The 20,985-nt window shown below is 49.4% G+C and overlaps 5 protein-coding genes across 5 annotated transcripts; 3 read left to right on the forward strand and 2 right to left on the reverse strand.

Annotated features, from left to right (window-relative positions):
• Positions 1-1,665: 1,665 nt before the first annotated feature.
• H6S33_010621 (uncharacterized protein) lies at positions 1,666-2,891 on the forward strand (the record flags this gene model as incomplete). The annotated part of the gene is made up of 4 exons (XM_044842574.1): positions 1,666-2,385; positions 2,439-2,500; positions 2,568-2,643; positions 2,697-2,891. 4 exons carry the CDS (start codon positions 1,666-1,668, stop codon positions 2,889-2,891), a joined length of 1,053 nt encoding a protein of 350 aa, XP_044696551.1.
• A 2,535-nt stretch (positions 2,892-5,426) lies between these two features.
• On the reverse strand, positions 5,427-6,734 carry H6S33_010622 (uncharacterized protein; the record flags this gene model as incomplete). Its single annotated transcript, XM_044842575.1, has 8 exons — positions 5,427-5,508; positions 5,590-6,043; positions 6,097-6,188; positions 6,274-6,293; positions 6,352-6,401; positions 6,483-6,497; positions 6,562-6,592; positions 6,681-6,734. 8 exons carry the CDS (start codon positions 6,732-6,734, stop codon positions 5,427-5,429), a joined length of 798 nt encoding a protein of 265 aa, XP_044696552.1.
• Positions 6,735-9,434: 2,700 nt separating this feature from the next.
• H6S33_010623 (uncharacterized protein) lies at positions 9,435-10,943 on the forward strand (the record flags this gene model as incomplete). Its single annotated transcript, XM_044842576.1, has 1 exon — positions 9,435-10,943. One exon carries the CDS (start codon positions 9,435-9,437, stop codon positions 10,941-10,943), a length of 1,509 nt encoding a protein of 502 aa, XP_044696553.1.
• Positions 10,944-15,176: 4,233 nt separating this feature from the next.
• Positions 15,177-16,191, reverse strand: H6S33_010624 (uncharacterized protein; the record flags this gene model as incomplete). Its single annotated transcript, XM_044842577.1, has 2 exons — positions 15,177-15,566; positions 15,649-16,191. The coding sequence occupies 2 exons, from the start codon at positions 16,189-16,191 to the stop codon at positions 15,177-15,179; spliced, it is 933 nt and encodes a 310-aa protein (XP_044696554.1).
• Positions 16,192-17,765: 1,574 nt separating this feature from the next.
• On the forward strand, positions 17,766-19,600 carry H6S33_010625 (uncharacterized protein; the record flags this gene model as incomplete). The annotated part of the gene is made up of 4 exons (XM_044842578.1): positions 17,766-17,865; positions 17,934-18,063; positions 18,121-18,517; positions 18,587-19,600. The coding sequence occupies 4 exons, from the start codon at positions 17,766-17,768 to the stop codon at positions 19,598-19,600; spliced, it is 1,641 nt and encodes a 546-aa protein (XP_044696555.1).
• Positions 19,601-20,985: the final 1,385 nt, after the last annotated feature.

The raw sequence follows: 20,985 nt of genomic DNA on the forward strand, positions 1-20,985 counted from the left end.
CGATAGTTAAGTACTGGCAGGGATGTCACACCCCCCCCCCCCCCCCCCAAAGGAACATGTGCCGGGACTACTCAAGTGCTCGATGCGCGAAAGTTGGTTGGGTTGATTTGTCTCATTCTCCTATCAATCGACGAGATTTAGCACGCAGAGATCACTCAGGCTGTCGTCCTCACCTTTACAGCCTCTCTGTTTGTTTGAGGTAGTTACAGACGCGGTTTTCCTCTCTCCTTGCGTTACTGGCCACACTCACTCACTCAATCACTCACTGCTCACTCACACTCTGCATATTAGACCAGAGGGGAAAGTCTTATTTATTGCGTGTACTCTACTTGATGTGTATTAGGGAGGGTGGGGGGATACTCTAAGGGCCTTTCGCGGAGGGAATAAATAAACGCAACAGGGCGCTCGATTTACATGGTTGTGAATCGAAGGTTTTGTGCATTACAATCGCTTCACGGGAGGAAATCAACCCTTCTTTCTTCGACGTTACCGACCATCTAGAGTACTCTATCTACATACCTGCCTGCCTGCTTTCTTGCCTTCCTAGTTGCTTGCCTGCCTGCTGCGCCTGGCATACCTACATCCATACATACCTGTCCACTGCATAAAGTACCTACACACACCAAAAAACCGGTCCCGCCGATAATTGCCCGCCTTCCACTCCACACAGACTATCAATTCGTTAGATACATACAGATCCACCCGATAGCCACCAAGCCCGTTTTTGTATCGCGCACCTCACATCCCCATCCATCGCTGCATCGGAGTACATAATCCCTCCCACATACCTCATAGTTGCCGCCTGCTGCTTACTTGTTGGCGCGCTTTTTGAAACTGGCACTGCTGCACTGTCTTCTTAATCTAATAGCTTCATCATCATCGACCTTCTCCTCTCTTCCCCAGTTAACTTCCCAGTAGCTAGATAAACATCTGTTTGTATATTGCTACTTACACCCCCCCCCCCCCCTTCTTTTGTCACCAAGAAACGACCCGACTTCCCCTCTCTTCCTACTACTTCTTCTCCTTCACCACCACCACCACCACCACCTCCTCATTCTCCTCATAATCTACCTACCTCCACCTCCCTTAGACAACGGCAACAACATCACAACACCGGCACCCGTCGCACCTAGTCTCAGATAATCCAAATAACCAAATCCCAATTTCACAGTCCCTTACTCAGAAATGCTGCAGGTACGTTGTTTTTTCTATCATTGAGACCTGCTGTGCGCGAGACACAATGACCAGGTCGTCGCTGTGTCTTGTGCGCTCGTTCCCCCTATGCAACTGCGGCGTAATGACGTCCAGGGGGGTCCCACGAACATCCTCTTCTCAGGCTGGCTGAGGGGTTTATTCTTGCTACTGCAGGGTCTCTCTTGCTTCGTGCCTTCCCGCTTGTAACTTACTTCCCGCTGCCCTGCCCTGCCTCTTTCTCTAGACCAGCAGCTGCCCTCCCTCACTCTATGTGGTGTTCCCTCTTGTGCTCCTCCTCTTCTTGTACTCCCTCCCTTTCTCGCTTTTAGCCCCCCTCAGGGTACGAGATGCATAATACTCCCCGTCTACTTGGTTTATTGTTTTCAAACTACTCAATTTGAAGACTAACTCGAACCGTTGGCATATTTGCCGGGAGCTACAATGCAGGTAGGATTCCGACCCGAAAACATCATGATCGCGGCCACGCAGTCCGAGGGCAGCGCTTATCATCGTTCATCACTGCCTCATGCTTCTACAACAAGTTCGGTAACGTCGTCAGAGCAATGGACGTCTGCCCGATCATCGGCTTCTGCTACCTCCACATTAATCCAACCACCTCCCACATCAGCTCGCGGGGCCACACCAACAACAACAACGGTATTTAGACACCACCCATCATCATCAACATCATCATCGGCATCGCATTCTTCAACGCCAATACACACCCACCAACAGCATTCCCATCCCGAACAACCGCATCCCACATCCACCCCTGCCACACCTTCTCCCAGATCAAGACAATCACCAGCACGATCGGGTCGAAGATCAGAGGACTCGGCACCCGTAATTCTACAGAATTTATCACAAGTAGTCGAGTTGCCTAGAGAGGAGCCTTTACCGCATTCCCCATCTCGGAGGAATCGCAGCGGGGAAGAGGATAGGAAGCGGTACGAGATCAGCGGAATGCCAGTAACGGATGTAATAGAGATGGTAGCGGGTCTTTTAACAAAGATCACGACCACAAACGATCAACAACATTCACAAATGCACCGAGGCATACCCCCGCCAGAAACCAGCGGCATGAGCAATACCACAAACAGCGTTCTAGCATTCCACGGGAAAAATGTTCCCAGCATAACAATTCTCAGCTACCTATCTCGGATACATAAATACTGCCCAACAACATACGAAGTGTTTCTATCGTTGTTGGTTTACTTTGATCGCATGACTGAAAGAGTGAACAGAAACCCACCATTGAACTGGAAGGGGGGGTCCACGGTCTCAAATGGGGAACTCAGCTCTCCTGGTGTCATTGCCTCTGACCCATACAATTTCTCGCACTTTTTCGTAGTAGACAGCTTCAATATTCACAGGCTTGTCATTGCTGGCGTAACATGTGCTTCGAAGTTCTTCTCTGATGTTTTTTATACAAATTCTAGATATGCAAAAGTATAACCCCCGCTTTTGATACACTTTTCTGCAGCTTACTAATCGATTTTAAGGTTGGCGGTTTACCATTACAAGAACTAAACCACCTAGAACTTCAATTTCTCATTCTCAATGATTTCCGACTTGCCGTGCCCGTAGAGGAGCTGGAGGCATATGGGACAATGCTGGTGCAATTCTATGCACGAGAAGCGGTGGCCAATGCGGATCTTAGGGGAATAGGTCCTCCAGCGGACCCAGCGGCGAATTGAGCTGTGAAAGCATAAAGCCGTGGTGACGTATCAACCGCCACAGGTCGCTAGGAGATGCTTTTTGCCCGGCCACGTACTACACGTTTTGGCCGGCACCATCTTGAAATCAGCACTATACTTATATTTTTTTTCAACAAACTCTTTGGGCGGGAAGCGATCGACTTTTCTCTTCGATTTTCTTTTTAGATTGTTTAGGCGAATATTGCGAAAGATCGGCTGCTATTTTTTATTAGTGTTTGTTTATTGTTAAAGCGCGAGAAGGGCCCATTTAGCACCTAGACGAAAGACCGAACAATTGATTCCGGGGAAGTGGCGGATGAGGTGGTTTATTATACGAGGGACAGGGCGTTCGTTTTTCTTATATATGGGCGCTGGTCGGATTTAGTTATGCGACTGATGTGAATGTAGAGATTTGTGGGAAATGGGGGCGTCATTGGCATCTGCACTGGGCTCTATCATTGATATGATGGGAGACTTCTTTGAAAGCATTGGAGGTTGAAGTAGGATAGGGGAATGTGATGGCGCTTATAATCTTTTGCTTTTGTGTTTTTCTTCTCTATTCATCATTTTCTGTCGATTTGTTCTTTTTTTTGTGCTGCATATGTTTTTTGTTCGCGGGCATTGTTAACCACATCGCATTTGTTCTTTTTTGGGTTTGGAAAGAGGGGTGCGGGGACATAATCATATCACTGTGCTCTTTTCTTCTCCCTTGGAGGTTCAATTTGTTTATCGTCTTGTCTACTGGGTGGTTTTTTTTATTTCTCTATCTGTTCTTTGAATTGGGATTCTTTTTTTTTTTTATTGTGGCGGGTGTGGTTGTTTGTCTTTATCTCTCTTCGTTCATTATTCTACTCTGCCTATCATGTTAGATTTGACCTCCCTTTTTCTCATTCTCGTTTTTGATTAATCTCACGGCACATATTTTCACATCTCTTCCCATCATTTTCTTGTGCTTTCTTTCTTCATTTCTTAAGTATTTTTCTACCTAGGGACTCTGGGTATTATTTCGATTATTTACTGGGTGGAATTCTATATCGGCCGCTGGAGTACACATATGGGGTCTGTTTGGAGCGGGGAGAAAGGGGGGGTTTCGATTTGTTTAACGAAGCATTTTACGAACTTGTAAATACATACTATCATAACTTTTTGAGTTATTTACACCATGCCTCTCCGCCACCGAATTAACTCGTACATACAGCATACATACATTGTACATACATATGTACATGATGCGGCTGTGTTGTTTGCCTCCTCCCCCACTTCCTCGACTCTGTAGACCGAGGTTTTGTCGGGAATTCGATATATTGATCCGTTTCCGGATTCCACCAACTTGTTTGCTCGAAACTGAGGCTCCGCTACCACCCACCCACACACACTCTCACCCCCGTATTTTCCGGTTTGCTAAGTTGGTATTTCCAATCTCTACCCCCTTCCTTCCCTCCCCTTCCCTCCCTCCCTCCCTCCCTTCCTTCGTTCTGTGTCACCATCACAGTCACTCGGCATGTTGTTGTCACTCACCCACACTCACACCTCACACTTCACACTCACTCTCACCACCGCCCCCATATAAAAGGCCGGGTCATCGTTAATCCACCACCCAATACAAACTCGTAAGCGAAAAGAGTAGCAGTTTCCATTACAAACCCGAAACCCCGTGTCATTCCCAAAGTGCAAATGGTGCGCGGTGGCTGCCCTTATCGGTTATCGATAACCTTATCAAGTCCTGTAGGGCCCACGTGCTAGGGTTTGTGGATGACGGTGGGCCTTGGCGGGGCGAGCCGGCGCTGAGACACTTTGAGCTTTTGCTCTACTTGGGAAGGGGGGTCCCTGGTAAGTCAGGTCTCGGTAGTTTTGCATACTGGTGCTCTTCGTTACTGGGGGTTGGGTTGGGTTAAGGGGTGTTATGGGGCTAGTGAAATTGGATGCGAGATGAAGCGTAATTTATGGATTGAAGAACTAGGGATATGCACCCCACACTTCTGTGGGTATTCGGACTTCCGCGAGTTAGTTCCGTTCTTTCTCTCATTTCCCATCCATACCATCGCGATATATAGAAGCTCGAGAAATCCCGCCTCCCTCCGGAGCTTGCGTAAGAAGAGCACGGAGCGGACCGCATATTGATTCTAAAAAGCAATCCTTCCTGATAGTGTATAGTACAAAAGTATTCCAGCCCCAAGTTTTGTAAAATACTCCCCGTTTCGTGCAGCGGATCATCAACGATCACCCGAATTCAGCGCCCAGATGCGAATATATTAAAAAGAAAAAAAAGAAAAAAGGAAAAAAAGGAAATAATGAAAAATGGGCTCTGATATATTTCTGTTCCACTCAACTAATGAAATTCTGGCCCGGGGTGGAATAAAACCGAAAAGCTAAAAAATGGCCACTGGTGTACGTGCCGAAAACCCGTTTCTGGGAGAAGTGAAGATAGAACAAAAGCAATGCTAGGAGACAAGAAAGCAGAGCCAGACGTATGTAACATGGCGTTGTTTTGTAGAGTCATCATGCGCAGAGTAAAGGGGAAAGAAAGGTTACACATTAATCCGCGGCCGCGTTTTCCTTCTCGGCGCCGATTCTGGGTGGGCTTGTTCGGCCTTCGGAGGATTTTTTGGGGCTTTGACTACTCCAAAAGGTCAGCTTGTCAGAAACCGAATCCGTACTTTCCCTTAGTAGCAAGGGTATACGGGCACGTGGCAATTACCTTCTTGAGGCCTTCTTCCTCAAGGATTCACAAACTTTCAACATCTCCTTCCGTACACCGTTTGCATCTACCCTTTTGCCCCCCAAACTCATGTTAACTTCCTTCTCTGCCTCCACAGCGAGTAATCTCCTAACGAGCAGATGCTTCATAGCCCAGCAGACATGCACCCCGCAATCACTCCCGTTATCCTGCTGTGGGGTATCTTCGATATTGCTTAATCTTAACTGGAACCCGAGCAATGGTTCCAGCTTGTGCACAACCATCCGGGCCTCGGTATAATTGGCTGGCGACAACGAGTCGTAATGAAATGCAACCCTATCACGTACGCCCACCACGAGTAAGGACCAGTGAGAGCCACCCTCGGGAATTGCTGGATTGCGGCAATCGTTTATTGGGAGGAATATGTGGGAAGCACTGCGAACATCGGGGAGAGCTGTGCGTAGGGACATGGGATCTTTGGGAAGGACTATCAGCTACCTCTTTAGAAATTAAGGATAGGGTTCTCACCATTAGTAGACTTGAGGAGGAATGCCATAGAAGGCCTGAGAAGTATAATCTTTGATGTAGACTGCTTTGAGAGCTTCTCGTGTTCAAGGTACCTATATTCGTAGAACAGCGAGAGGCGTGGGATAACTGTTAGTGGGAATTAATTGAATCGCGTCGAACAAATGATTGTCTACGCACTCTTCCCAGAAGGAAATATTCTATGGATGATGATCAGTAGTTGTCTTTAGAGATGATGGAAGACGTATTGAATCATACATTGTCGGTAAGCCAGTCATTCTTCAAGCAGTCTATGTCCTCCCTAGTGACTATTCTTGGAGAAATTCAAAGCTGCTGGTCAGACCGGTGTAGTACCACATTTAAACCTCTACCCTTGGAAGTAGACATACGGCAGATATCGTGATCTAGCGTTTAGTTAGCTTGCAATGTCTTGGTCATTGTAATTTAAGCTAAGAGGGGGGGTCATACACGATAGATATGGATCCTCAGGTCTGAAATTCTACCACTCAGATCACATGTTAGCATAAGCTCTCAATCTCTCTCAGAGATTCAGAATATGATGGTGAAAGGAAAGGGACAAGCTTTACATCGTCCCGATGGAACCCGTTGCTAATCCCTCGAATTGCTTCACGGAAAGGCATTGTGACTGGGTTGATTGTTGTGCAGCTTCCTGTCTGAGCTGTAGGGGTGTGGAAGATATCACGTAAGATAAAGCAGTAATAAAGACGAAGCTCGTTTGTAGTAAAGAAGAAGTCGAGAGGGTAGAGTAGATGTGAAGAAAAGGAGGATCGATTACTTATTTGAGGCGATGATTTCCTGGGTGTTGTCGTTTCCCTGCCCGAAACCTGTCGCCGTCCTAGGGAAGGGGATCCTAACGTCATTTGCGGGGCGGACGGACAACCCCTCGCTAATGCTTTCAAACCCCACAATTCCCATAAGGAATGTGGGAAAGGCCACTTCAGCATCAGAATTCCATTGATAGCTGGAGGTCATACGTCTTAATCATATTCTACAGTTGTAAACTCTTCTTGCGCGAATAATGCCTTCTGTATATAATTTTGGAGGCCTCGTCATCAAAGAGCCGCATTAGGCACGACTTGGCATCAAGGGATATCTAGATTTGTCCATATGCCGTTAAATCGACAATCCCTGGCCCGCTGCAGCTCCTACAAGTTCACACCTTGGCCAAAGCTCTTTGAATACGTGTTGTACCTACCGTACCGTAGTTACATCAACTCTAAGACTATGCTATTGGTCGAGAAGATGCTAGGATTAATAGATAAACCGCATACCAATCCGTTGGTCCTACTGACTACTAAACTCATCCGGGGGAGCAAGTATCATACATTGCTCCAAGATTCAAATCTCCTCTGATTTAATGAGAGATACGATGACACCATTCTATATCTGCCATTATCTTCTTCATCCGCCTTCTTCTATATACTCTTGGAAGCGAAGCCAGAGATGGGCCCTATTTTCTGCAGGGAGCCTGTCAGTTCAATGATCAAGGACTGGAACTTATCTACTACATGTATGTAGCTGTTTTGGCTATAGCCAGCTTCCGTATGAAAGTGGACTCCGGGGGTGATTAGGAATAAGTTACATCTAAGCATAGAGAAAACGAGGAACAGGGTAAAAAGGTATGCTAGTATTCTAAGTTATCAAGGAGCACGCAGCGCCCCGGATCACTCAAAACCACTCAGGACCAAGAAGATTTGGCGCCCTATTTATTGATTAATAGATTATAGATCAGGCCCCGAAACTCCCTGAGTGATGAAACCCTTTGTGCAGCGTGGCAGCGGCGTTAAAAATGCCAAGTATCACCTCCATGAGTGACTCGCACAGCTGGTAGGTATGTACTCATAACGCGGGAGAACCTCCACGGATTGGTCGAGAATCTATTGTATGTACCAGTCAACTTGCGAGAATTCAAGCCGTGCGCTTGTATTGTTTTACTTAGAGTATCGTATCTAACTCGTTTGCGATGGATCAACGGCTAGTTACCGCTAGTATGTCCCGTAGCTGAACCCAGCTTATGGGATGCCTGAAGCCTAGCTATCTACTTGCTTACCAGCAAGTAGATAAAGCTTCGTACCCCGCCTTCTTTGTCAACGTCCAGCTTGCTCTCCTTGATATAGCTTGCCACTCTAACAAGACTCTGAAGTAAGCGATCCCATCAACCCATCAGGACTTCAGGTCTGTTGGCGCAACGTTCTAAATACCAAATTCCACACTCACAGTCGGAAAGAGAGTTCAACCAACGGATTCTTGATTACGGATCGAGAAATCGACATGCATTTTAAAACAATTGCTTGAGAGAAAATCCACATTCATTCGATCTCGGATTTACTGTCGTATTTACGCCAACGGACAAGCTCTTTGATTTTCATAACCCCTAAATCATAGTGGTCCCTAAGAGCTTCTATCTGATATTTCTCGATTCCGGCGCCCTGCCGGCTGCTGCGTGGAGATCTCTAGCACTCACAGGTCCTGTGAGATAGAGGTCGTTACGGGGCTGCGGCGTCGTCCCCTTTTTTGTGCCTGGGTGTCCAGGACGCTGCTGTGACGTTTGTTATATTTTCGCCCCATCAGGGTCAGAGCCCAGATTACATCGGAGAATCCACAAAGATCATATCTCATCAGCAACGGCTGCCGAATATTTGAAAAGACTGCCTTCTCGGGAACCCTCCAGTCCCAACATCGATCTCGATTATTCCTTAACAGAAACTAACTCTATTGCCTACGAAAACGACCCAGAAGAGTGGCTTGCATTGGCGACTCTAGAGAAAGAAGATTCAAATCCGAAAGAAGGAGCCGTTATCACCACTATCCCGATAAGAAAGGAGGACATGCCTAAAGGGTCTTCATTTTGCGAGCTTTGTTGGATAGTTAAAAGTGAACCCCACGATAACAAGGTACCTCACAAACTGGGCCCTAAATATTCTTGCAGCTCCTGTCCTCGAGTCTTTAGCAGTCAGGGAGCGAGATATCGACACTTTCAATCCACGGATTGCGTTAACACTTTCTGCACCTCACTTCGTTGCCCTGTTTGTAGTTTGCTATTTGACGCCAAAACCAACCGTGCTAACACACGGAAACTTCAGAGCCATCTCAAGACTCATAATCATAAAGGAACTGTAACAAGTACGAGCCTCGCAACTACAAACACAATTCCAACTTTAGAGACAACGCCTTCTCAATACGCATCGCCCTCTGTAAGCGCAATGCCAGCTACCCTGTCAAACACAATGTGCTCTTTAAATACAATACCCTCTCCTGAGACAACACCGTCTCCACAAACAGCGCCCTCTTCAAACACAGTTCCCACAGCTAGAAACAATATGCCCGCCGCAGGTGATACCGTGTCGAGTGTATTTTGCAAACTCTGCTGGAAAGGATTCCGCGACATAGAAAAACACAACAAAACCAAAATCCATCTAAAGGGACACGAAGTGAGATGCAACCGATGTGTCAGCGAACGGTGGTTTTCTAGTAAAAGCGCGCGGAAGCGTCACATGGCTTCAAACACCTGCTCTGAGATTGATGAGTACCGCTGTTGCGATTGTGACATCAGCTTCCCAACCGCAAAGCTCCTTTCGAGGCACAAGGGAGACATAACAATCCATCCACCCCGAGCGGTCCCAGCACACGTCGAACACAACGGCGATATAGAAGAGCTCTCGAAATATCTGAGCACTGTGACGCTCACCCCGCATACCGGACCAACGACATGCCCAGGAATTGGCTGCAAAAAGTCGTTTTCAAAGTCCTATGCAATGCTCACTCACATCGAAAGCGGGTTTTGCCGTTCAAAGATCAACCGAGAGCTTATTGACAATATAATCATCGCGAACGACCCCACAAATATCATCACAAACCGGGTTGCAGTTGAGGAACGAGCCCAGGACAGAATCTCCCTCGCCTCCTCCGAGTACTCGGACTCGATAAATGGCAGCGGGCTCTTTACGCCTAGTGATGTGGACAGCAAATTTGAGGAGTTTGATAGCGATACCTTGACGGATGATAGTAGGAGTGAGGGAACTATCGTGCCTCATAATCGCTCTAGAGCCTTGGGTCCGGGTTCGGATTCGGATTCGGACTCCGACTCCGACTCCGACTCGGACGAGGGGTACCGTTTAGTGCCTAGAGTCGATGCGCAGCGTCATGGGCATCTTAATACACCAAGTGACTCTGGGGAGAGTGATGTATATATTCCCAAGCCCAGAACCTCTGTGCAGTCCCATGGACACCATTTCATGTCTTCGGATGATGGCGAGAGTGGCAGTTACCTGCAAACCCCCAGTGACTCTGATGACGGTGTTTACTTAACTCCTAGTGACTCTGAAGACGGTGTTTACTTGACGCCCAGTGACTCCGAGAGCGGTGTTCACCTTACATCTTCCGACTCTGAACTATCTGAAGAGGCCATCAACCAGATGCTCTCCCTCAGCGGCGGCTCCGTAGTATTTACACTATCCACTGACAGCATCGTCAGCCTGCCGCAGCCAACAAGCATCAAGTGCCCCCTCTGCCCCGCCACCAGGGCAAAACAGTTTGCGAATCACGAGGGGCTACACACCCATCTTCGGTCGTCGGTTCATCAACCGAAAATCTACCATTGTCCGTTTCCAGATACCCCTGCCAACGATGCCACTGGTGGCGGTGGCGGTGGTAAGGCGGGCCGGAGAAAGAAGGGGGAGAAGAGGCAGGGGATGAAGAGCTTTTCGGCGTTGAGCGCGTTGGGGCAGCATGTGGATTCGGGGTCGTGTAAAAACGGGCAGGATAGGTTTGAGGCCACGGTGGCGTTCTTGCATGAGAAGTTGAAGGAGATGGGGATGGCGGATGTCTGATGTGTGACCTCTGATGTTTGATGAATAGTAACTGCATGTATGGGGACCGGGACATTTATTATGCTTTTTCTCTCTCTTTTTCTTGCTCTTTTGATGAATGGGTGGATGGATGTAATTTTACTTATTTGGTTGGATCGCATGTATCCGATACTACGCTTTTTTTTATCATCTCTTTGCCTTTTTGTATTGTTTGTTTGCAGTGCGATTTTACTTCATAGGATCAAATCAAATCAATAAAGTTTGGGGCCTGCCAAGGACCGAGTGATAAAACACGATGCACAAACCATCACATCCCGGCTGCCAAGGTCCCAGAGCTAAGTATCTCCAAGTGATCGAAGTCCTGCCTAAATCTACAATCAGAACCATGTCAAGTGGCTCTACATAACCTCCCTTACCTTTTTCCCTGGACCTAATGTAGGCATCAGTTGTCTAACCCGCTACCTGCTGCGTGAAAACCCCCCCGCATGACAACACCAACATCCCCACAACCCAACACCCCGCAACCTGCTGCCTAGAGAAGGCTGAAAACAAAAACCAAAGACAAACAAAAGTCGTCAGAATGAACCCATCCATAAGCGCGCGAGTCGATCGCGCCTATCACAAATACCTGTCTGTCTGTCTGCCTACATACGTACGTAGATCCCGGCATGCCAAAAGTGCAAAATGATCACCAGTTTACCATCAACAGTGCATAGCGAGGCCTTGTTTTGCGTGCAGTGTGCATGATTTCAACGACTAACTGCAGGTGCAGCGAAGTGGGTGAGATAGATGGGAGCCCAAAATAAAAAAAAAATGAGGTGATGTGATGTCTACCTAACGGCGGGGTATGGGGGGTACATATGGCAGCGGAGTCATCGAAGGTCACTCGGTCGCATAAGTACCTAGCTAGCTTTTCCGGTGAGCACGAGTGGGGTCGGGCGCTGCTGCATGGAAGGGTATGCAGGTCCGTGGCGTGGCGGCGTTCGGGGTATTTCCGCTGCTATGACCAACTGGCAACGACGACACGACACGTGGAGGAGGGAGGGGGGCCTAGGATCGCCGGTAGGGAAGGTGAGGGGGTGATTCTCGAAGGAAGCGAGTTTGGGGACGTTTTGGGCGTGGGTTCTGGCAAGAAGGTCGACTCAGTTCGGCCTTTGGAGTCTGAATTGGAAGCTAAATTGGGGGCTATCAAACATGTTTGCGAACATGGAAGGGCGAGTTTATACTCATGCCATCACTGCAACCAACCCACGAAGACCAAGTTCCACAAGGTTCCACAAGAGCCCAAATCCACAACCTTTTCAATAACTCTCTCGGACCACGCCCAAAAAGAAACTGAAAACATCATGGCACCCAAGCCCCAATCCCCGAGAACCCCCCAGAATCCCCCAGAATCCCCAAACCCCACCATCTTCCCCACCGCCAGCTGCCATCCGCTCAATTCACCAATCACCCTCTCGGCGCACGCCCAAAGGAAGCAACTGGGGAAAAAAGAAGCGCAGGCGAGAGGCTCTCTCTTTTTTTTAAAACAAAAATTAAGCAACCCAGAAGGCCCGAAGACCTTTGGCAGAAGCTCAGCCCTCGATGTGCAATGAAGGCTATATCGCCCCCGGAGACCTGGCCTGCATGTGCGCCGGGTCTCGTCGCCAGGTAAGTATGAGGAGACGAGAGGGGCGTGGGGAGACTGCTCGTTATATACAGCGACTTTTCTTGGCGCCGAGAGGTGTTTTTTTGCCGATTCGAGGGCTTGGGGTTCAGGGTTGGAGGAGGGACGGGAGTTGATGGTGCCACATCATGATACTTGCTCTGAGTCTGCGCATGCACGGACTGGGGTTAGGGGTGGTGGTGGTGGAGTTTCTTTGTTGGAGGTTTTGTTGCCGGGGAGGGGCGACAAGGGTTCTGAGTCAAGGACAAAGCTTGTCTGAGAGATAGATATCTATGGGACTCATACCGCGAACAGAGCATTACTCAGTGCATGCCGATAGGTCCGGCATGGTCTTCTGTAAGCCATGGCCCGACCGACATCGATTCCGAAAACCGATCAGGTCTTGGGCTACAAATTACCCATAATGATAGTAATAATGATAATAACAACTGTACATGTATTCAACTACATGTACTTGTTGCGACATCCTAGCAACAAGAGTACAGCTGTCATTGGGTTTGAACAGCCTTTAGAACACAAAACTGTTCATTATATATAAGGTGTTCGGATCCTCAAAGAACACCTTATTGTAATATACACAACTTGATTTATATCAACCAACGAGTCGGAACGTGTCTTTACATAATATCAGAATGTTGTGAAAGATACATATCCTCTTTAATGGAAACAAGAATAATTGTTTTCCGTCATATTCAGTCTCGAGCCTCGATATCTAGTGCAGTTATATCCGGGAATCAGAGTTTAATCGATATTCTACAACCGGATGTAGTATTTTATGGCCTGATATAACTAGATTCAACGGCGGGTGATAAAAGGTGACTGGAGCTACCAGGTGATGCACGGTGAAGGACGAAAATGACGGGTGATGGGAGATGATGGAGTTATGGGTGATTGACGGTGAAGGGTTGGTAGTGACGGGTGATTAGAGGTGATGGAGTTACCGGGTGATGGATAGTGATCGATGAACAATGACGGGTGATGGGGGGTGATGGATCAGTTACCGGGTGATAGGCAGTGAAGGGTTGGTAGTGACGGATGATGAGAGTTGATAGATGACCGTGTGATTGACAGTGCTGGACGACGGGTGATTGGTAGTGATTGGGAGTGACTGGTGATGAGAGGTGATGGAGTTACCGGGTGATGGGTAGTGATTGGAAATGATGGGTGACCGGCGATGATGGGCGGCGCCTACGCCCAATAATGCCGAAAGAATATATTAGAAAAAAAAAGAGTCGCTATATATGGATAGGAACTACGCACGGGTATGGTACATATATAATCCCGTTCGGCCCCGTTGGTGAATTTATTTTGAATGGCGGGTGTTCGCCGGTGGACTAGAGCAGTAGATACGGTGTCTAATCAATTGGAGCAAGGAGGACTAGGAGTTTGGAGTTTGTAAATGGTGATGAATAGATGGGTTTAATTTACTAACTTTTGCTGTATGGCTCCGGAACTCTTGAACTGGGTCTACCGAATTGATGAAGCGGTTAGGGGACGCCGCGAATTAGACCTTATGTGTCTTAATATATTGGATGGTCATGTCGAGTTTATGTTATAGAGTAATGAGTAGCCCGTCTCAGTAGAGTTTATAATCGCTACATATATATACACTCCATAGTCTAGCCTCTTCATCGGCTTTATTAGTTAGAGAGCTCGTCGTTAAGATTGCCATATATTACTTCATCATCTAGCTCTTCATATTAATTTCCATGCTAATTCATTATGTAAATACCCGTACCGTATCTCACCTTCTAGAGTCCCTTTCACTAATTTCTACTTTTCTGGAGAACGGACTAGGCCCATAACACCGGCAGCTTCTACTCGCTAGGCTAGACACCGCGTGTTTAGGCCCGGCCTACCGGATATTCCTAGAGGTAGTAAAGAAATGGTAGTCGGCACTGATACTATTCGAAAAAAGATTTTCTTTCTTTCCCAAGCACCTAAATGCCTTCCAAGTACACACCTAGCTACATCTCTACCGGCCGATATACCGCCCCCCCCCCCCTTTAAAAGACACCACCACACAGACAACCCCTAAACACCGCATCTTTTACCCTATCCCCGATGCCAAACCGCGCTCATCTCCGCAGCCGGTAAACCCGACCACCTTCTACCAAAAAATAAACGAGTGATAATCCATGCTCCAATAAACTCCTGTCCACACTTCGGGGCCGACGACTAATCATTTTCTCTCAGACCGAGGCTAGTTTTGTGCAAATAAGGATGTTCAACCAGTTGCAGGGAGGTGGGTGCCGGATACCCGGCAGGGGTTGGGATGCTTGCGGTTGCGGTTGCGGTGGAGGGATTGAGTGGATTAAGTAAGAGCTTCGGAGTTTGGAGGTGGTGGATTGAATTCTAGAAGTGGGTATCGGGTTCGGGCTTGGTAAGGGAGAGGGGTTCAATGATTTCAGAACCGGTAGTGGTGATCATGACGGCTTGGTATTGTGTTGATGTAGAGGCTAGCCTAACTACTTGTAATATCACGACCTAATTTGACAAGAGATATATTCCATTTCCCCCCCATTCCCATATATTACAATCTACCCTTTTTCCCAAAAATACAGTCTACAGCAGTTCAATTTCACGCACTAGTCAATCCTCTCCACCTCCTCCACCAGATCCGTAATCTTAAAGTCCCGATCGCCCCTACTAAACATCTCCAGCAGCCTCCTCCTCCTCACGCCCACCTCGTCCTCGCCGGCGCCGTAGAACTTCTGCAGCGAGATGAGCAGCAGCCGGGCCTCGTCCGCGCTGACGCCGGCATCGCGGTTGACGCTGCCCTGCGCGAGCACGACGCCCTTCTCCTGCGCGAGCTCGAGATGGTGCGTCAGTGTCGTGTGCGGGACGGCGAACTCGCCGTGTAGCCGGTACTGCTCGAGCGAGGTGAAGATCATGGTCGAGGAGGTGGACGAGGGGAAGGACCATTGCAGGAACTGCATTTCGATGCCTTGGCCTTCGCGCGGGAGGGGGAGGATGAACTGTATAGACGTAGATAGACAATGTTAGCTTGCGGTCAACACAAATTGGGGTAATACGGGTAGAGTAGAGTAGTTAGTTTACCATAGGGTGCTTCTTCGCGTCCGCCTCCATCTTTGCATACTTCTCCTGCGGAATCGCCGCGCACAGGCTGTTCCCATCACCGACGAAGCGCGCCCTCCAGATAAACTCAATCTCCTTCGGGCCCGGCAGCTCGCGGAGCTTCTCCACATCCACATAGCTGCTCAGCGACTTTACGCCCGGCACTGCGCTGCCACCACTGACTCTTCTTGCGGCCTCCGCGACGGGGGTTGGCACCGGTGGCGGCGGCTGCACGAGGCCCGCTTCGACGGCGGGCGAGCGCGGGAGCTCTACGGCGGCCTCTTTGCGTAGCTGCGCGATCTTGTCCTTGTAGGCGGCCTTGAGCTCGTCGAAGGACGAGACGCCCTCGGCTTTGAGCTTTGCATCGAGCTTTGCGCGGTACTTTTCGAGGATGGCGGGGGAGGGGCGGGTGGTGATGTGGCGGATGTCGACGGCGCGGGCGGCGCGGCGCTGCGGGGTTGTGAGGAGGGAGGCGGGGGTGCGCGGGAGGTGGCGCAGCGTGAGGTGTCGGAGCGGGGAGGCCATTGTGGATTGGGGGGGGGGGGGGGGGGTTGCAATTGGGTGGAGGGGCGGGTTGGTTGGGTTGGGCTGGGCTGGGCTGGGCTGGGTTTTGGTGGGGACCTTTGGAGGGTGGGAGGGTTGGTGATTATCGCGATAATCGGAGTGCGGGAGCGGTGCCAAGAGTATCCTTGCTGGGATTAGTGAGCGATGTAAATACATGGGCTCAGGCTGATGAGGCATTCGTTCATTGTGCTGCAGAGGTTTACACTGCGCTGTAGAGCTGGCTTATACTCAATCGAGCATCTCGTACAGTTGCTGGCACAGTAAAACACTGCACTGTTTGTTCGTGTCTTGAGTACTATGTGAGTAAGCTGAGATAAAATACAGTTTGCCTATGAGTAAACCGAACCACGTTAACAACATGCACTCTGGAGTACGTGACCTGATGATCGATGAAGAGACACTTTTTAAACATTCCAAGAGGATACACACATAGTAGTAATACTCAGATACCAGGCCTCGAAGAACGGATCTTCTTATGCGTCTTCATATATCGAACAACTCTAAGAGGTCTAAAGAACCCATATTATTTCCAATTAATCCCCCCCCCCCTCCCGGGCATCACACCTCTAAAGGCAACTTGTGGTCCCCGAACGAATGTTTCATAAGGCCTGTAGGTATCCGTCTCCTTCTCCGGACAGTCGGCGGGAGAGCCGAAAATGGGGTTAAACGGGGAACGCCAAGCCAGTAGTCAAATCTGAACACTGACCGTTGCTGCTAGCTAAGCCTCAAGATCGTTTCCCCTTACATCAAAAATGGACCAAGATTTGCACTTTGAAGAAGCAATTATCCCTCCACGTTGAGGAACGGTTTTGCAATTCTCCGTCACAGAAAGTCATTCGACTGCCCAGGAAACGTTTGATCGACACCCAGATCTGCCCTGGCGTGCCGGGATCCGTGGGCTAGCTATAGCACCGCTACTGGCAGGCACAGGGATTCGGGAAACCCCAGACTCTGTCAACGCCCAAACCGGTTTCGACTTCTTCCCCACACAACATTCCCGACAATACTATCCACGCTGCAGGCCTCGGAGGGGACTGCGAGAAAGTGCTTGCTGTACTCTAGATACATAGAGCAGGTAGGTTATGTGTGCGATGCAACTTGATGATGCTGCTGCGTGCTTGGCCCCCCCCTCATGATTTGAAATCCTTCATAAGGGCGGTGATAAGGATTGCTGTCGCCCTCCCAACTAGGCGGAGTTATCCGAGTGGAATCTCAAAGTGAGACAGAGACAGTCTACAGACATCTCTGTCTCCCAACCTTTATCTGCGATGTAGCTGCATCCAGTAGAGCTTCCCCCGCAACTAAGCGTATTAGCGCCATAGAGGGCCGTCCCCGGGGCCGAGGTACAGTGAACTGTAACACTCGAGATAGCTTAGTGTCTTGTACAGATTCGTTCATCCTCGGTCTATCCACGTCAACATTCCTCATCCATCTTTTGCTTAAACACCACCTCTCCCACCTTCTCCTGCTCTCTAAAATATTTGTGAAAGCAAGAGTAATATAGTGCGAGACATCTACACCAAAATATACCCACCATGCCTACAGAATCCGCACACAAGCCAGTAGTAATCCCCGACAAGGACATCTTCTCGTTCCTGTTTGAACGGGAGAGCAAAGCATACCCCGATAACCATGGTATGCACTCTCCTCGAGAACAATAAACCCCAATTGATACTTTAGACTGACCTTGTTATGATCCACAGTAATCTACATTGACGGCAACACCAAACGCGAACTCACCTACGCCGACATCCGCCAGCAGGCCATCACCTTCGGAATAGGCCTCAAGTCGCAATGGGGCTGGCGCAAGGGCGACGCTCTAGCAGTCTTCAGGTTGGTCCAGCACCACACAAGCTCCTTAATTGACGCAATAACTAACCTCTCCCCAAGTACCAACAACATTGACACACCGCCATTAATCTGGGGAACTATGTGGGCGTCGGGAATAATTACACCCGCGAACCCAACCTACACGGTTGAGGAGCTGGCGTTCCAGCTTAAAGATAGCGGCGCAAAGGCAATTGCTACATTACTGGACTTCCTGCCCATAGCTACCAAAGCTGCCGCGGAAGCTGGGATTCCAAAGGACCGCATCATCTTGATAGGAGACAAGAAGAGCTCCGAGTTCAAGCACTGGAAGGATCTAATTGACCCTTCCACGAGCGTGAAATGGAGGCGGACAAAGATCAACCCATCTAAGGATGTTGCCTTCTTGGTGTACAGTTCTGGGACTACCGGGCTGCCAAAAGGTGTCATGTTGAGCCACCGGAATCTTATCTGCAATGTGGTAAGCTTTCCCCCACAGCTCCCCCAAAGGCAATTGCAATGTTCAACTAAACTAACCAACCCCCACTAGCTCCAAGTCGAATCCGGCGAATCGGGCAACCTGACCCCCCAGAACGACCGCCTCATCGCCTTCCTCCCCTTCTTCCACGTCTACGGCCTCACCTGCATCATGCACGTCTCCTTCTGGGTCGGCCTCACCACCGTCGTCATGGACCGCTTCGACCTCACAAAGTTCTGCGCGCTCGTGCAGGAATACAAAATCACCTACTCGTACGTCGTGCCGCCCGTCGTGCTCCTCCTCGCAAAGAACCCCGTCGTGGACAACTACGACCTCTCCTCCATCCGCATGCTCAACTCGGGCGCCGCACCGCTCACAAAGGAGCTCGTGGAGGCCTTCTACGCGCGCCTCAAGATCCCCGTCAAGCAGGGCTACGGGCTGTCAGAGTGCGCGCCCACCACCCACACCGTCCCGTGGGACATCTGGCGCCCGAAGGTCGGCAGCGTCGGCACCCTCCTGCCGAACATGACGGCAAAGTATGTGGCCGAAGACGGCACGGAGCTGGCCCCCGGCGAGACGGGCGAGCTGTGGATGAAGGGCCCGAATATCATGCTAGGGTACCATAATAACCCGGCGGCGACGGCGAATGCGATCACGCCCGACGGGTACTTTAAGACGGGCGATATTGGCCACCAGGATGAGGATGGCAACTTCTGGATCACGGATAGGATCAAGGAGCTGATCAAGTACAAGGGCTTCCAGGTGCCGCCCGCGGAGCTGGAGGGCCTGCTGCTCGGCCATGAGAAGGTTGCGGACTGCGCCGTCACGGGGGTGCATATTGAGGCGATGGCCACGGAGGTGCCGAGGGCGTATGTGGTGCTGGCGCCGGGCACGACGGCGACGGAGGAGGAGCTGGTGAGGTTTATTGATGAGAAGGTGGCGAACCATAAGAAGCTGAGAGGGGGGGTTAGGTTTATTAGTGAGATCCCAAAGAGTGTCAGTGGGAAGATATTGAGGAGGGTGTTGAAGGAGAAGGCGGCGCAGGAGGATGCGAAGAAGAATGCGGAGGTTAGGGCGAAGTTATAAGAATGGGGGGTGTTTATTGTATGTAGATTGGGCTTTGTTATTGCGCTGGGTGGTAGATACCTGTTCTGGCTATGTAGTACGTCTGTAATGAATGCTTTGGCTGTGCTTCTTGGTTCGGGAGTTCAGTTCCTTAAGGAACGAGTGCTGTTTGTCGTAGAGTGCAAACAAAATTTCCAAACAGACATCAATTTCCCCATAACCCCCGGGAAGGGTCCTTTAAGAACGACTTAATGCCAGTAGGTGGATGAGAAAAGATGCTTGGCAGCGTGTTTTGTGCAATTCAATCATTTCCACCTAACTCTGGCCGGTTGGTCCCCAATGCCACCCTCTTCGTGCCCTACCTCCTCTACTCTATCAAACCCACCCCACTTATAATGAAAAGAACAGAGCTTAGTGACCCTTATAATCGGTTTAAAGACTACTCCACCCTTGGCTATATACATTCAACACAGCACAATCGCAAGGCCTAGGACAAAACACTTGCGAGAGAGTATGTAGTCCCGCACCCAGTGAGACCGCGAATACGCCCCCCCTCTAGCTACCTGGCATATGGGTATCGACCTCCTAGCGGAACCACAGACCTGCTGAACGACCCCATATATATCGAGCGTTTGGCACCATGGGCCATGGCTTGTTGTGTTTGGTGCGTACGGCCGGGAAAATAAGGACTCTTGTGTGTATGTGCTAGTATTGTGACTGTGCTGCCCCTATATATGGACCAATGTAGCCGTCAAGGTAGTGCTTCTTTCTACATACCCGTTCAGCGTTAAACCGCTATGGGGGGGGGGGGGCGCCAGTGTGGGGTTAGGTGTTAGTGGTTATAGATATGTGCATATGTACAGTAGAGGTTAGGGATATCGTGGTATTAGTATGACGCTAAGTCGGGGTCGGTGGAGTATTAAGGGGGGGGGTTAATTCCTTTTGAACCTCCTAATTGTTAGGCTCATCATCAAAGATAAATACCTCCTACACTAGGGGCCTTACACCATGGGTATTCATGCGGTATAAGGGAGGGTCATGGGGTATCACTCGGCTTACACAAATGTCTGTATGGCGCTCCCAAAGAAGTCTCATGAGATCTACTCGGGATTCTGTAGTTTCTGGATTTGGGATCGATTCTTCATCTTCCTTGGCCGGTGTTGAGGTGATGTGGCGGGTGCTCGATGGGACTGGGCGGGTCAAGGGGGCTGTGGAAATCTATTTGCCTATCTCCCCTAGTTTGTTACAAGATCAAACCACACACCCACAGGCACTCACCAAAAGAGGAACGAACACAAGAGCATTATGGAGAACAGACTAGTATGCATTTCCTACGGCTAAGATAACTCCTCTAATTACCTGCATTTATCTCCACAAAGCCAACAAAGAAAGAAAAGAGAAAAATA

Source organism: Morchella sextelata (assembly GCF_020137385.1).
Source record: "Morchella sextelata strain SCLS chromosome Unknown scls_5, whole genome shotgun sequence".
In the NCBI taxonomy this organism is placed as follows: Eukaryota; Fungi; Ascomycota; class Pezizomycetes; order Pezizales; family Morchellaceae; genus Morchella; species Morchella sextelata.